Below are 13,122 nucleotides of genomic sequence, written 5' to 3'. Positions count from 1 at the left end.
TGTATTTGTAAAACTGCTTGAGTTAGAAATGTATCAACAGTGAGTGCTAGACAGAAAAGAAATATACATGTATGTCAGGTTGTATTGTGGTAACTGCTGAAATGTATATATGTTAACAAAAGATGCTAGAAGGGAAGGGGTTATGCTCAACCCACCTTACCTAGCTTTAAATTAAATTGCTTGGTTTAGGTCATAAAGAGTTTATTACACTGGACTGAATGCAGCCAGAGACGCAATGTCTGATCTGGGATCCTACTGTTGTTGTCCTTAATGGTGAACTAAATGTTACCCTGGGGTGCTAGAGAATGGCTGGTTAGTCTCCACAAGAAGGATGAAAGTATTGAAAGTGTTTTAAAGTCTCCAGATGCCTTAGCAAAACTCTAGGTGTATATTGTGACAGATCTGTGCTAGATTCTGGTTCAGCTTCTAATCAGGTGGAAAGTATGGGAACCACAGATTCAGGTGGATCAAATGTGATGCCATTCTATAGCCAGCACTGAAATTATTTTAGATATTAGTGAGAAATGGGATAGTGACTCAGCACTCTGTTTTGGAACTGAGAAGACCACTCACCCATTTCACCTTACCTTGCTTTAGTAAGTAACTAGGGAATTGTAATTTTTCAGTCAGTTAGGAAAATAGTGAGATTAGTTAGAAGTATTTTTTTCTGTCTGAGTCTTTCCATCTATGTTATTTTTTATATTTACTGCGAATTGAAACGCTGATGTTTATTGTAAATAGGTATTCAGTATTTTCATGTTTTCTATTTTATTATTTATTATGAAATGCATCTATACCTTTCATTGTGGCTGATCTTTTAGAAAATAGTTTAATCTTTGGCAGAATTCCATGTATTTGGTGACACTGTGGGTTTCCTGAATGTCTTGCTGCATGGCTTGCAAATGTTACCATATGTCTAGTATTAATTGTACTAAGAGTAATTGGGTACCCTGGTAAGAGCCTGACTGTAGTTGGCTGGTGGCAGTGAATCTACCTTATAGTCTGGGCAGAGTGACTTAGCTGGTAAATCTGTGCCAGCGTTTTCCAGGTATGTGTGTGTGTGTGGGGGGGGGTGTATGTGAAAATCAAATCTTAAAGAGTGTGTGTGCAGCTACTTGAAACAGGGACACAGAGTACTAGTATCTGCAAAGAGAAAGGTGAAGTCTTATTTGGGGCCTGGAGAAGAAAACCCATCCCCAGGACTGTGTTTGTTCCCTGTGTGCTGTTAAGGGAAATTGTGCTTGATGCTGAGAGCTGCATCTAAAAATACTGTGTGTATCCATTTTTGTTCTAAGTGAATATCCTGCACCAGTGTCAGTGGTGAGGATTGAGGCTCCTTGATTACTGGCCCAGAGAAGGGATGTCACAGTTACCATTTCCAAGTCTCCTGGCTGACTGAATGGAGTAGCTGCATGCTAGGGCTTGTCTGAAGATGATTTATCTGCTTTTCTGCAGGCGTTGACAATGTAACAAGTTAAGGCTTTATCTTCCTCCCAAAATCAGCAAGCTGGTCTCAGTTGCTCACTACCATCCTCCATTCTGGCCCCTTTTAGTTTCTGTGCCACCAGTCAACTATGGGTCATCTTTGACACACTTAAGGCTTTGTTGCCCTAGACCACAGTCCTAGCCCAAAGCTTGTGAGTGTTGTTATACTGTTTGCATGTGATATCAGCACTTGAAGACATATGACGTTGTTCCTTAGAATATTTTGTGCAAGGTGATACCTCACTATTGGGCCTCAGGGCAACTGCTGCTTGATATTCCAACCCTGAAAGACTTAGCCAAGGTGTCAAAGGCAATAGGCATCAGCTTTGTATTACTCATTTAGCCTTTATTCGTCTTTATTTTGAAGTAGTTTGGCTTATGTCCTTTATTAACATGGAGATCTGTAGCATGCATTCAAGTGATTCCACGATTAATGTGAAATGGCTGGGATGAATATCAGCATCACACAAATCAGAAATTATGGCTGTGTCCCAGAAAAAGGGAAAGTGGCTTCTGCAGGTAAGGAAGAAGGAGGTGCTTAAGTTGAAAGAGTTTAAGTGTCTTCTTCATGACTGAAGATAGAGGTGATCAGGATATTAAGCAGTCAATGCTTAAGGTAGCTGAAGACATTGTACCATATCATGAAAGTAAAGCAAGAGGTGAGTCATAGGTTGCAGCTCTGGGTTTACTGGTAAGTCTATTTTGTCATCCTAACCTATAGTCATATGACTTGAGTAGTGACGGAGAAGATAAAACTGCAAATACATGTGAAAGAATTGAAGTTCTTTCTCAAGATATCTTATTCTCACTGTCTTTGACAGCTTGATGAGATTGATAATTGGGGAGAATGTGAGAATGCCACTGTTTGGACACCTTGCAAGAATGACTTAAGGGTACTTCCTAAAGGAATTGTGCCAAACACTCCCCATTGGAATCAGGCCACATGGCAAATTCAGGATACGCTGAAAGGATTACAGTTTCTAACTTGTCTAGGTAAACCTGGAGATTTCAGAGGATAAGTTTAAAGTGTTGCTTGGGATGTAGTAGTGTAGAGTCCACTGCTTGGTTTTCTACCACTAATGCCATCACTAGGAAAAGAAATTTAGATAATGGATGGATCGATGACTGAAAAATTCTAGCTGAAAATTTCTCAGTTCAGTAGAGTGCATCTAGAAAAGCTCCACACAGGTTTTAAGTATCAGATATAAATCAAATAACAAACGAGTAGACTTAAAACATATATAATAAGGTAATTTGATTAAAGTAATATTCAAACATTGGTGAAGATCTAAGATACAAGCAGAAAAAGTGGTTGCTTTGCGCTTGGTCTCTTCACTTTTCAAAGATACATTTTTTTTTTACTATTTTTAAAACGTAGAATGTTCAGGTTGTTAAAAACATTGTAATGTTAAATTACATATGCTGTCATTTATCATACCCCCATGGACCTGTGTGTCTTCAGTGATTCCTGCACCCTTATCTTTCAAAATGTGCAGTCTTTGGCCATCATTATTGTAACTGTTTGATAGTCTTGCACGGACATCTCATCACAACACTGGCAAACATTTTGACCAGTGGAAACAAGCAATTCGACTTAAATCTGTTTGGGTGTAGATTGTTCAGGAATGACCAAGAAGAGAAGTGGTGTTGGCATCAAATGTGAGGACAGAGGGGAGGAAGAACGCCATACTAAGAAAAAGGCAAGGGTTGCAGTCAGGGTTAGAACATAGGTTAAGTGCCTTGGCAGTAAAGGGTAGAGGACTCAGGAAAGAGATGGTGGGTTAATACAGTATATAATCTCCAAGACACCACAAGAGAAGAGGAATAAAGATTATAGGGGAGAATTTTGAGTGGAGTAGGAAGAAGAAGGTAATACTCATGAGATCTAAATTTGCCAGAATCAGACTTGCAGAATTCAAGCTTCTGAGTGAGTAAGAGATGAAGTTTTAAACGATAATGGCTTTATCCAGCTGGTGCAGGAATGTAGCAGAAAGGATAGAGTTCTAGACTTGGTTATAACAGATGCATAGAGAGTTATGAATGCCCAAGTTAAAGGCACATTGACAAACTAGACATGGTCCTAACAGATGCAAAAGGGGGGTTACAAATATCCAGGTTAAGGTAGCTTGAAGAATGTGATCATCTCTTGCAGGCAGTTTTAAGCATAGACAATTTCCCTTTTTCTACTTTAAATAACCTATCCCATTTGATAAAAGACTGCCTTTACCCATCCTGTAGTTGATAATTATATATTACCCCTAATGAGGATAACTGAGATCATACCACAGATAATCTGAATGGACCCAGGCATGGGATAAAATATTTAGGAGCTCCCTTTGTCCATTAGTAGTACAGGGGGAAGTCCAAAGATACATTTTCTATTCCAATCCATAGATATAAGTTGTGCTTGAATATGGACAGGGATGAACTTTGTTTTATGTGGATGGGAAATCTGTTCTACAGTAGTGGTATCCTCTGCAAGATATACCTGTCCATCAAAGCAATTCTGTTGATTCAATGTAATTCAATAGTTCAATGGCATGGCAGAGAGTCATGATGACAGGGACAATGTCAGGAATTAGGGAAGTGACTAGCAGAGTAACACAGCTCTCTGTCCTGGGTCCAGTACTCATCAGAGTGCTCACATTTGATATATGTGGGGGAACAGAGAACAAGACCAACCTCTTCAGTGATGACACAAATACTCATTCACTGATAGAGGATATAGGAGTAGACTAGAGAAGGATTTGGCTTTTGCAACCATGATGTGATGTTCTACTTTGTGGGCTTGTATCAGATGATAGCAAGCAGGGAAGGCATGTGGCTGTGCTGTCTTGTTCCTTCCTATATTGGTGCATCAGGAGCAGAGTAAAAAGCTAGTCAGTAGCAGCGGCAGCACAGTGAATTCTAGAGGTAGACTCCAGATATAAGCAGCTAATTGTTCCACTTTACATGATCAGCCAGGGATCTCATGTTCACTACTGTGTACAGGTCTGGACTACATGAAGAAAAGGAGATACCAGGCTGCCCGAAAAAAAAATCCAATGACAAGTCACCAGAAGGATTTCTGAGGTAGACAGAGAGCAATATGACTAAAGACAAGATGAACTACAGCTCTTCTTTTCTGAGACTAAAAGAGACAGGAGGCATAATAGTGATACACACGATCATAGAAAGAAAGTCAATAACATCATCCTGAACAGAGAGGGCAGAGGGAAGGACCAGTAACAGGCAGCAGACTGAATGGATAAAGTACTCTATCAGTCTTTAAAAGCACTTCTTCACAGAAAGGGAGGTAGACCATTACAATGGACTACAGGAAGAAGTGATGGAGAGGGAATGCACAAAGATATTCAAGAACTCATTTTCAGAGAAACCAAAATGAAAGAAGTGAGAATAAATCCAAGAAATTTTGTTAATAATCCTTGGATAAAAGTTTATTTTCTCATCAAAACTTTTTGTAAAGACTCTAACTCTTTCTGAATTATCTGATGTTTATTAAGCAAACTTTTTTCTATTATTTTATAATGTTATCAATTTTGGGCCTTGTAAATAGTGTATATAGTTGCAGTGTGTCTTTTTTATTGTTCTTTTATGTTCCAAAATTGTATGCATGATGTTCACGTTGTTGTTAAAATTGCCATTCTCTTACTACAATAAAAATATTTGATTAAAGAAGGCAAAAATGGAAGAAAAGAGTATAGGGAGAGGTTGGGACAGAGGGGAGGTAGAATGTTAAATGCAATTAAATGGCAGAAAAGGTAGACAAAGTCTCCTTCCAACATCAGGCAGTTGTAACATGAGATTCATAAAGGTCAGGGTAGACTTTCAAAAGATCTGCACTATGATAAGCCTACTCCCCTAATTTCTACTGTTAGGCACACACCCCAGTGGAGTAACATATATGGGCATAGGCATCCCTAATCAACACAGTCCGTGTTTGCTGCCTCAAAGTGCAATGGAACCATCAAGCAGAAAGTATGCAGTTCCACAGCAATTAATGTTAACAAACTGCATTAGCTATGCTTTCCAGTTCCTAACACTCTACAAGGATATGCACAGCTGGCTATTTGGAAATTGAGAAGATCCAAAACAGCAGCAGTATGTTCCTGCTGTCAATCCCTATACATTCTCCCATGATCCTTCCTTGTCTTTATTGCATACATATTCCTCCTGTTATTACTCATACTCCTAACTCTTTCCCCTCTGAGAAACACATGACAGGTAGAGGTCCTGCCTCAAAATGCAAGAATCTTAGCATCACATGTGCCCTATGTACTGCAGAACCCTCAGACCTTAGTCCTGTACTGCCCTGTTCCATGCAAAACTCATTGCTAATGCTGTGTAATTGTGGCATCCCTCTATGTTATATGTGTATATACATATATATATATATATATATATATATATATATATATACACACACACACACACACACACACACACACACACACACACACACACACACACACACACACATACACACACACTCTCTCACACACGGATTCACTTCACAAGTTTGAAGTTTCAAAACTTCGACCTGCAAATGGTGGAGACTATAAGATCGAACTTTTGAAACTTTGAACGTTTTGAATGGAGATCGCCGAATAGCACAGAACAGGAAATTTACCATTTTCCTCACTGTAGTGTGATCTCTGAGTTGGTATATTTATTTAGTAGGGGTGTGGGAATGCGGGGAGGCTTGATCCTTGCAAAAACGTAAAATACATTTTTGTTTTTATTTTTTTTTTTATTACAATTTCAAAGTTTCAAAACTTAGATCTTATGGTCTCAACCATTTGCAGTTCAAAGTTTTGAAACTTCAAGCTTGTGAAGTAGCTACACACACACACACACACACACACACACACACACACACACACACACACACACACACACACACACACACACACACACACACACACACACACACACACACACACACACATACACACGCACGCACACACACACACAGACACCACTGTGTGTGGTTATCTTTCATATATCTAACTTAGTATATTGCTGACTATTATCCGTCAAATCTTCATTGTTGAACTTAGACAATAGCATTAATTAAACAGGAGTAATTGGCATAGAATGCAAGCTTTTACTTTCCCCAGACTTTGGGGTAGTGTGTGTGGTCCCCATTTTTTTTGAGTTTGGTGCAGTTTTGCACCATGTGAATTAGCTGAAAACCAGATAGAATACTAAAAATGAAATGGTGCAGTTACTAATAATCATAAGTAGTTACTAAGACCATTGAAGGACCTAGCCCAAATTCTCAGTTGCCGTCAAGCACTACTGGTTAAATGACTTGTTCAAGGTAACACAGTCTTAACCCCCTGTACCATATTCTAAATTCAAACTCTGTACCCCTTAGAACAGGAAGCAGCTTATTATTAACACAGAGCTTTAGTTCTATGCACTAACTGACAAAAGCGTGGCCAGTTCTCATACTGGGCGATAACCAGAAATCATAACTGAGAAATGTAATTGGTATTAAATATGGCCTCTTTTTTTCCCAGTTCTCATTTTTGCTCAGTGCTTACACCTCACTTTTTTTAATAGCAAGAGAATAAGCTTAAATAAAACTGCATATGTATTAGTTCTCTCTTTCAAATTACTGTAATTTGTTCTCCATCCCTCTTTCATTGTATCATCTTTTCTTTAGCTTTGTACTTTTGTTATCGTCTGCCTTGTCTCTCTCCCTCTATTTATTCTTTCTCTAGTCACAGTATTCCAAACATGATTGAATATTCTTTATTATCTTTTTCTTTTTTTAGGGTAACTCAGGTTTGGGTTTCAGTATTGCAGGGGGCACAGACAACCCTCATATCGGAGATGATCCTAGTATATTTATTACAAAAATTATTCCAGGAGGTGCAGCGGCACAGGATGGAAGACTCAGGTAAGGACAAACTGTCTCTGTCTTGCTGGTGTGTGAGTCCATATGAGTGCCTGTGTGTTTTTTGTTATACTAGTGGACTAGGGCATGTATGCACATGACATTCATTCATCCTTGTACTTCTTTACCCCCAGGTGTAAGTAAGACACAGAGATACTTTAATTATGTTCACCTTTCATTTCTTCTGAGGAGGTCTAGAGTGCAACTAAAGCATCTGATATGCATTTATATTGTGCTTTGTGTGTGGGTGGGGCTTACAGATGTATTCTTTTGACCTGCTTAGTGTGTAGAGGTATGAAAGCCAGTCACCCAGCAAAAGTCCCTCATTTTGTACTTAGAATCCAGTGATATGTAAAGTGTTTATGACAGGATATGGAACATACTCTCACACGTCACTACTCTCTTATCACCTTTGGCTTTTCTGAGCCCATTCTGATTACTACTCTTCTAGCAGATTGGTTTATGATGCAAGTAGCTTATCTCCTTCGTTGATGAAGTCCGTCTGCTGGATGATGCTTTGTTCCACACCCCCCACCCCCACTCTGCCATATCCACACTTTTCTGGCTCATCTATTGTTCTGCACAGCCAGAAGGAATCTTTTCAAGCACCCAAGTTGTTGTCCCTGAATTTGCTTTGCCAAGGTAATGGTGAATTGTATATCAGCAGACTAAACATTTCTCATATCCTTTATCTTAAGCTTGTGCCTGCTTCGACCTTCTTCCCTTTATGTCAGAAGGATGAATATCTATGGTGGCACATCCAGATCTGTCTTAGTCCACAAAGATGGAAATCAGACTATACAGAAACAGAGAAACTCGGAGTATGTACCAATCCAATTATCCCCTTTTGATCATATTTCTGCTAGGCTTAAACCTGTACCGTCAATATGCCAGACATAAAATTCTTGTCAGTCACAGGACTCATCTCTGTTGTATGACTACATAAACAGCAGAAATGCATCTGTTTTAACAAGTATCATTTTGCCCCAATACCTGCAAGCTATTTAAGTCATGATAAAGTAATAGGTCGTGCCAATTTTTTGTAAACAAATAATATCTACGAAATGTCCATCCGGGCCAAGAAGTTACTAACTGTTCATCAGACAATATGCAAAGGGAAGAGTTCCTATCATTACTGAAAATGAAACTTGGCTTAAAAGAAGAAATACCAAAAATGAAACGACATTAAAAAAGAAACAGGTTATGTTGGTACTCCTCTACACTGCAAAACAATGCTAAATAGAAACTTTTTAGCCCGTTGCTTTATCAGAACCTAATTATTATACAGCAGTGCTTTTTTCTGTAGTGCAGAGGACAGACTCTTGAGTGCAACCAGGATCAGTTAGAGGACCTGGCAGTAGAGGAGGCAGGCAAAGAGGGGAGGAATGTAGTAGCTTGACTTGCTCACTTTTCCTGGGGGTAGGGGGTGAGAAGGATTGCACCCATGTATGGGTATACAGATGCTACAATTTCCCCATTGAAGACTGAAAAAACACAACTCATGCTTCAAAGGGAACGACTGGGCTTCCTAGGAGGAAAGGTCCCTTGCAGAAGTGAAGGGACGTCTTTGCTGCAGGTCATTTTATGCCCCTTCCCCAGCACTTTACTGGGTGTGTGAATGGGAAAGGGCAGCAGAAAGAAAATCAAACTGCCCGTAATGAGTGTCTGATTGATAACCGTTCCGGGTTGAGCCTATCATTAGTAACAGGAAATGAATGGCCAACAAATCGGAAGGGGGATGATCAACAGGCATGGAGGACAAAGTAAGACACAAAGAATGTTATTGAACATTGCTTACTTATAGAAAGAATAGAGAAAACTGAATAAAAATATGGAAGAATTTATGGTATAGCTCATCCTAAATTAATAAAACAGAAAAATGCACAGTACAAACAGCATACAGGAGGATAATCATACTTTAGGCAGATGGAGAAAAATTAGACAGTCATTGCAGCAGATGTTGTCTCACAATTAGGAATTCTTCTGAAACTGTTTAATATACTATTCAGTGGTAATTAAACTGTTTGTCACACAGTTATTTGTAATAAAATTTATGCCTCTACCAGTATTACATTCTAAATGGCTTCCCTGTACTTTTTGTACCAAAACTTACAATATAGATGTTAGCAGAGATGTGCAAAGTATTCAGTTTTGCACATCCAGTCCAGTGACAATATACTCTGTGAAATTATAACTGAGCTGAATGCAGATAACAAATTAACTGTGTGGGATTAGCTACACTTTGGCTGTATCAGTGTACAGGTTTTTCAACAGAGGACTCTGCAGATGACATCATTTAAAATGTCCTCAGTACTTGTGTTAACATTGCGCTTTCTGGAATTTTGAATTATTACTTTCAGTGCAACTGTGCTCCATCAGATATGCATTCCAAATTATAGTAATTGAAGGTAGATTAAAACAAACTCATTAGAGTTTGCAGATTTTGGCCATCTGGAGCTATACATATATATATGCATGCGATTCACCAATAACAATAGATTTTTTTTGTTTGCTTTGGTTTTAAAATGCCTGAATAACCATTTCACACTTCACAAACACCATCGAGAATGTGTCATGAATCAGAAGTAGAGCAAACAACCTCCTCCTCAGTGCCAGGCCATTTCGTTAGCAAACAGTTTATAATGCTGCTGTCTTCATTTTATTATACAAATAAGGCAGCAGTGTCTGAAGTTAATTTCCCCTGCAACCATCATTAACTCCAAACAAATGCTTTTCTGCTTTTCTCAGCTAAACTTGAACTGTTCAGTGTATTATTTCATTTTGTTGTATGAAGTATCCTGATGTTTAAACGCTTTCCAAACTGTAATATGCAGCTCATTACATGACTAACATCACTATGAATATAATGATTTAGGTACTGTATTACAAGCAATAATATCGGTTGATAATATGCAAATGGTAAAATGCATGTATTAACTTATGTCTACAGAAGCATGATAATTTATCAGACTGTACATGTATGGTTTGCATACTGTTACTTCTATATAGTAATGTTATTAAGAACAAGTTGGCTGGGGAAGGAATGGAAATATTTTAAAAGTGGTATTTTACTGGCTTGTCTATTCGGTGGGGGGGGGTTGTCTTAATACAAGGTGATAGCCCCAAGGGTGATACAAGGATATATGCATCCTAAGTTTACAAATACTAGGTTAAGGCAAATACTGACAGGCATCCATTGTTTAAATGGCCTTGTAACATTGACATTGGGCATGGGGGTGGGGAATACAACAAAAAAAGCTCTGTGGATGGCAATACAGCTCTGTACTGGGGTGCATCGATCTCCCCTTAGACAATGGGGAAAAGTACTGGATTATGTCTTGGAGGGTAAGGGTAACTTGTGGAACCTAAAATTGAGGAGCACAAATGGCAAACAATCACCTGCTGCATAAAGAACAAAAAGATTCTCTCTCATAAAGACTGCTACCAAATTTATTATATGTTTGTCAATGTTAATTACTGAAACATGCCTTGTTTTCCAAGGTTGCCTATCATTTTATATTAGTCTGCAGTTATTTTAGAAAATTCAAAATTGTCTAGCCATTTTTCTTATCTTGTGTTTGACAATTAACTATAAAAATAAAATAAGGCAAAGCCATACAATTATTTTTAACACTCTATAAATGAAGTACTTGTGAGCATTTCAAAGTTTACTTTCAGTACTTATGAAGCATGAATAACTGTGCACTATACCAAATGTCTGCATACTGTTTATTAATTTACTCGTGTGGTAGTATGATTTCTTATTACACCTTGAGCCACTGTATATAAGTCATGTGACTTACTTCCTGATGCTGGTACAGGGTGAATGACAGCATACTGTTTGTAAATGACGTTGATGTGAGGGAAGTGACCCACAGTACAGCTGTTGAAGCGCTGAAGGAAGCAGGCTCCATTGTACGTCTCTATGTGATGAGAAGAAAGCCCATCTCTGAGAAGGTTATGGAGATCAAACTTATTAAAGGACCCAAAGGTGAGATATGGAAAACATTTATCAAATTAGTACTGTAATTTACCTTTGCTGATTATTTCTTTTCATTTTCCTAATCACATCCAAAAGTCATCTCAGTATTCAAAAAGGTGGCAGAACTCTGGTGAGGGATTTGCAAATGGAAACGGGTTTTCTGCATGCTGGTGTCAACAAAGGGAGAGGAAAATGAATCAGTGAAATGAGTGACATCCCTAGTTGCTGGGCCAGTAAGTCTTATTTAATTTTAGATGTCTGTCTGCTGGAATAGAAATGAAAGTTGCATAGGGAAGAAGGCAGCATAAGAACAATAAGATACATAACATGTGGATAAGCTCACAACGTTTATAACACAAGGGGAAAAGATCAAAGCAAAATACCATTCCAGACCTAGTTATTACAGGCCTAGTATCATCTGCTTTGTCAAACTCAATAGAAAAGCACTGTGCCATAGTTGTTAGAGCACTGCATTATAAAGCTGAAAACTAGAGATTGAATCCCATCAGCTCCTAATAGCAGGCTTTGGAGCCAAAACAAAATGCATGCTCTCAGGGACCTACTCAGAAAGAAAACTATGGCAGCAGTTGACAACCCCAAAACATAAGCAGCAGCAGTAAAAATAATCATCATTTGCAGAGAAAATGGTAAATGAAGTCTAAACCTGTGTGTGTGTGTGTGTGTGTGTGTGTGTGTGTGTGTGTGTGTGTGTGTGTGTGTGTGTGTGTGTGTGTATGTGTGTGTGTGTGTGTGTGTGTGTGTGTGTGTGTGTGTGTGTGTGTGTGTGTGTGTGTGTGTGTGTATGATACTAATGGGTAAGCAAGTGGGTGGATAGTGAAAAATACAAACTACTTCAGAGATGGATAACAGAGTTATGCCTTTTCTCCAGCCCTTTGCTGTATAGTTTATAAGATTTCTGAAATAATAACTAAGTGGTCAGTTATGATTACATATATTATTACAGATTATAATAAAACCATTAACAAAGGGCAATAATATAGCATTATGCTAACTTCCTAGCATTTGTTCGCAGTTACCTTTTATGCTTTTAGAGACTTGGTGTGTAATGTTATAATATACAAATTCAGGTGTCCCACAGTCAGCTGTTAATTTTCAACTAATGATCTGATTTTGCATTCATCTAAAAGTTTAAAAAAATGCAAAGGAAAATAATCCAGAAACTTAAGCCAGGTTAGCAAGAGCCTGATATCCAAATTCTCTTTGTCAGCTGCTTTTTCTGAGAACAGTTAAATATCACATGCAAACAAAAATCTTACCTGGACACAGTATTGCTTTTGTGCTCCTTTGTAGAATCATCAGTTCCAGGTGGGCCTGCAAAAAACGTCCAAAAACTCTGCAGCTGTAAAAAAAAAATAAATGCTTCAGAAAATGTTCAGTTATTTGCATGTACCACTTGTGCACCTGCTTTGACATATGTCCATCATGCCTACCACTGTAATGACCCAAGGTCAGCAGTGCAGGCATGTTTAGTTTTAGCAGTGTCATTTGCTGAGATGTCCTAAGAAATGTCCAACACAAAATACATCTCAAAGTCTGGACACCTGTAAATGTCTTGGTCTAGAGTATGCTATGATATAGTCCCAACTCCAGGTTTGTTCATGAGAGCGAAGCAGAGTTAAGTACATTTTTATTCCTGACCATGCACCACTCATTGCCTTTTGTATCATGCCCTTTTCTTCAGTTATGTCATAGTCCTTAAAGTCCAGATAGACAATAGTTACTGGACCTC

At 38.5% G+C, this 13,122-nt stretch overlaps 1 protein-coding gene across 5 annotated transcripts in view; it reads left to right on the top strand.

Moving 5' to 3' along the window:
• The window catches only part of DLG4 (discs large MAGUK scaffold protein 4), a 2,742,131-nt gene that overhangs the window by 2,273,794 nt on the left and 455,215 nt on the right, over positions 1-13,122 (top strand). For all 5 annotated transcript variants that reach the window (XM_044076698.1, XM_044076697.1, XM_044076699.1 and 2 more), the window contains 2 exons: positions 7,269-7,393; positions 11,212-11,381. In XM_044076698.1, coding sequence (XP_043932633.1) covers positions 7,269-7,393; positions 11,212-11,381 — 295 coding nt within the window. The remainder of the gene's footprint in view (positions 1-7,268; positions 7,394-11,211; positions 11,382-13,122) is intronic.

The sequence above is a fragment of the Protopterus annectens genome, chromosome 7.part0 (assembly GCF_019279795.1).
Source record: "Protopterus annectens isolate FY-2018-M chromosome 7.part0, PAN1.0, whole genome shotgun sequence".
Lineage (NCBI taxonomy): Eukaryota > Metazoa > Chordata > Ceratodontiformes > Protopteridae > Protopterus > Protopterus annectens.
Note: the sequence above shows the minus strand (reverse complement) of the source record. Positions and strands in the feature narration are given on the sequence as shown.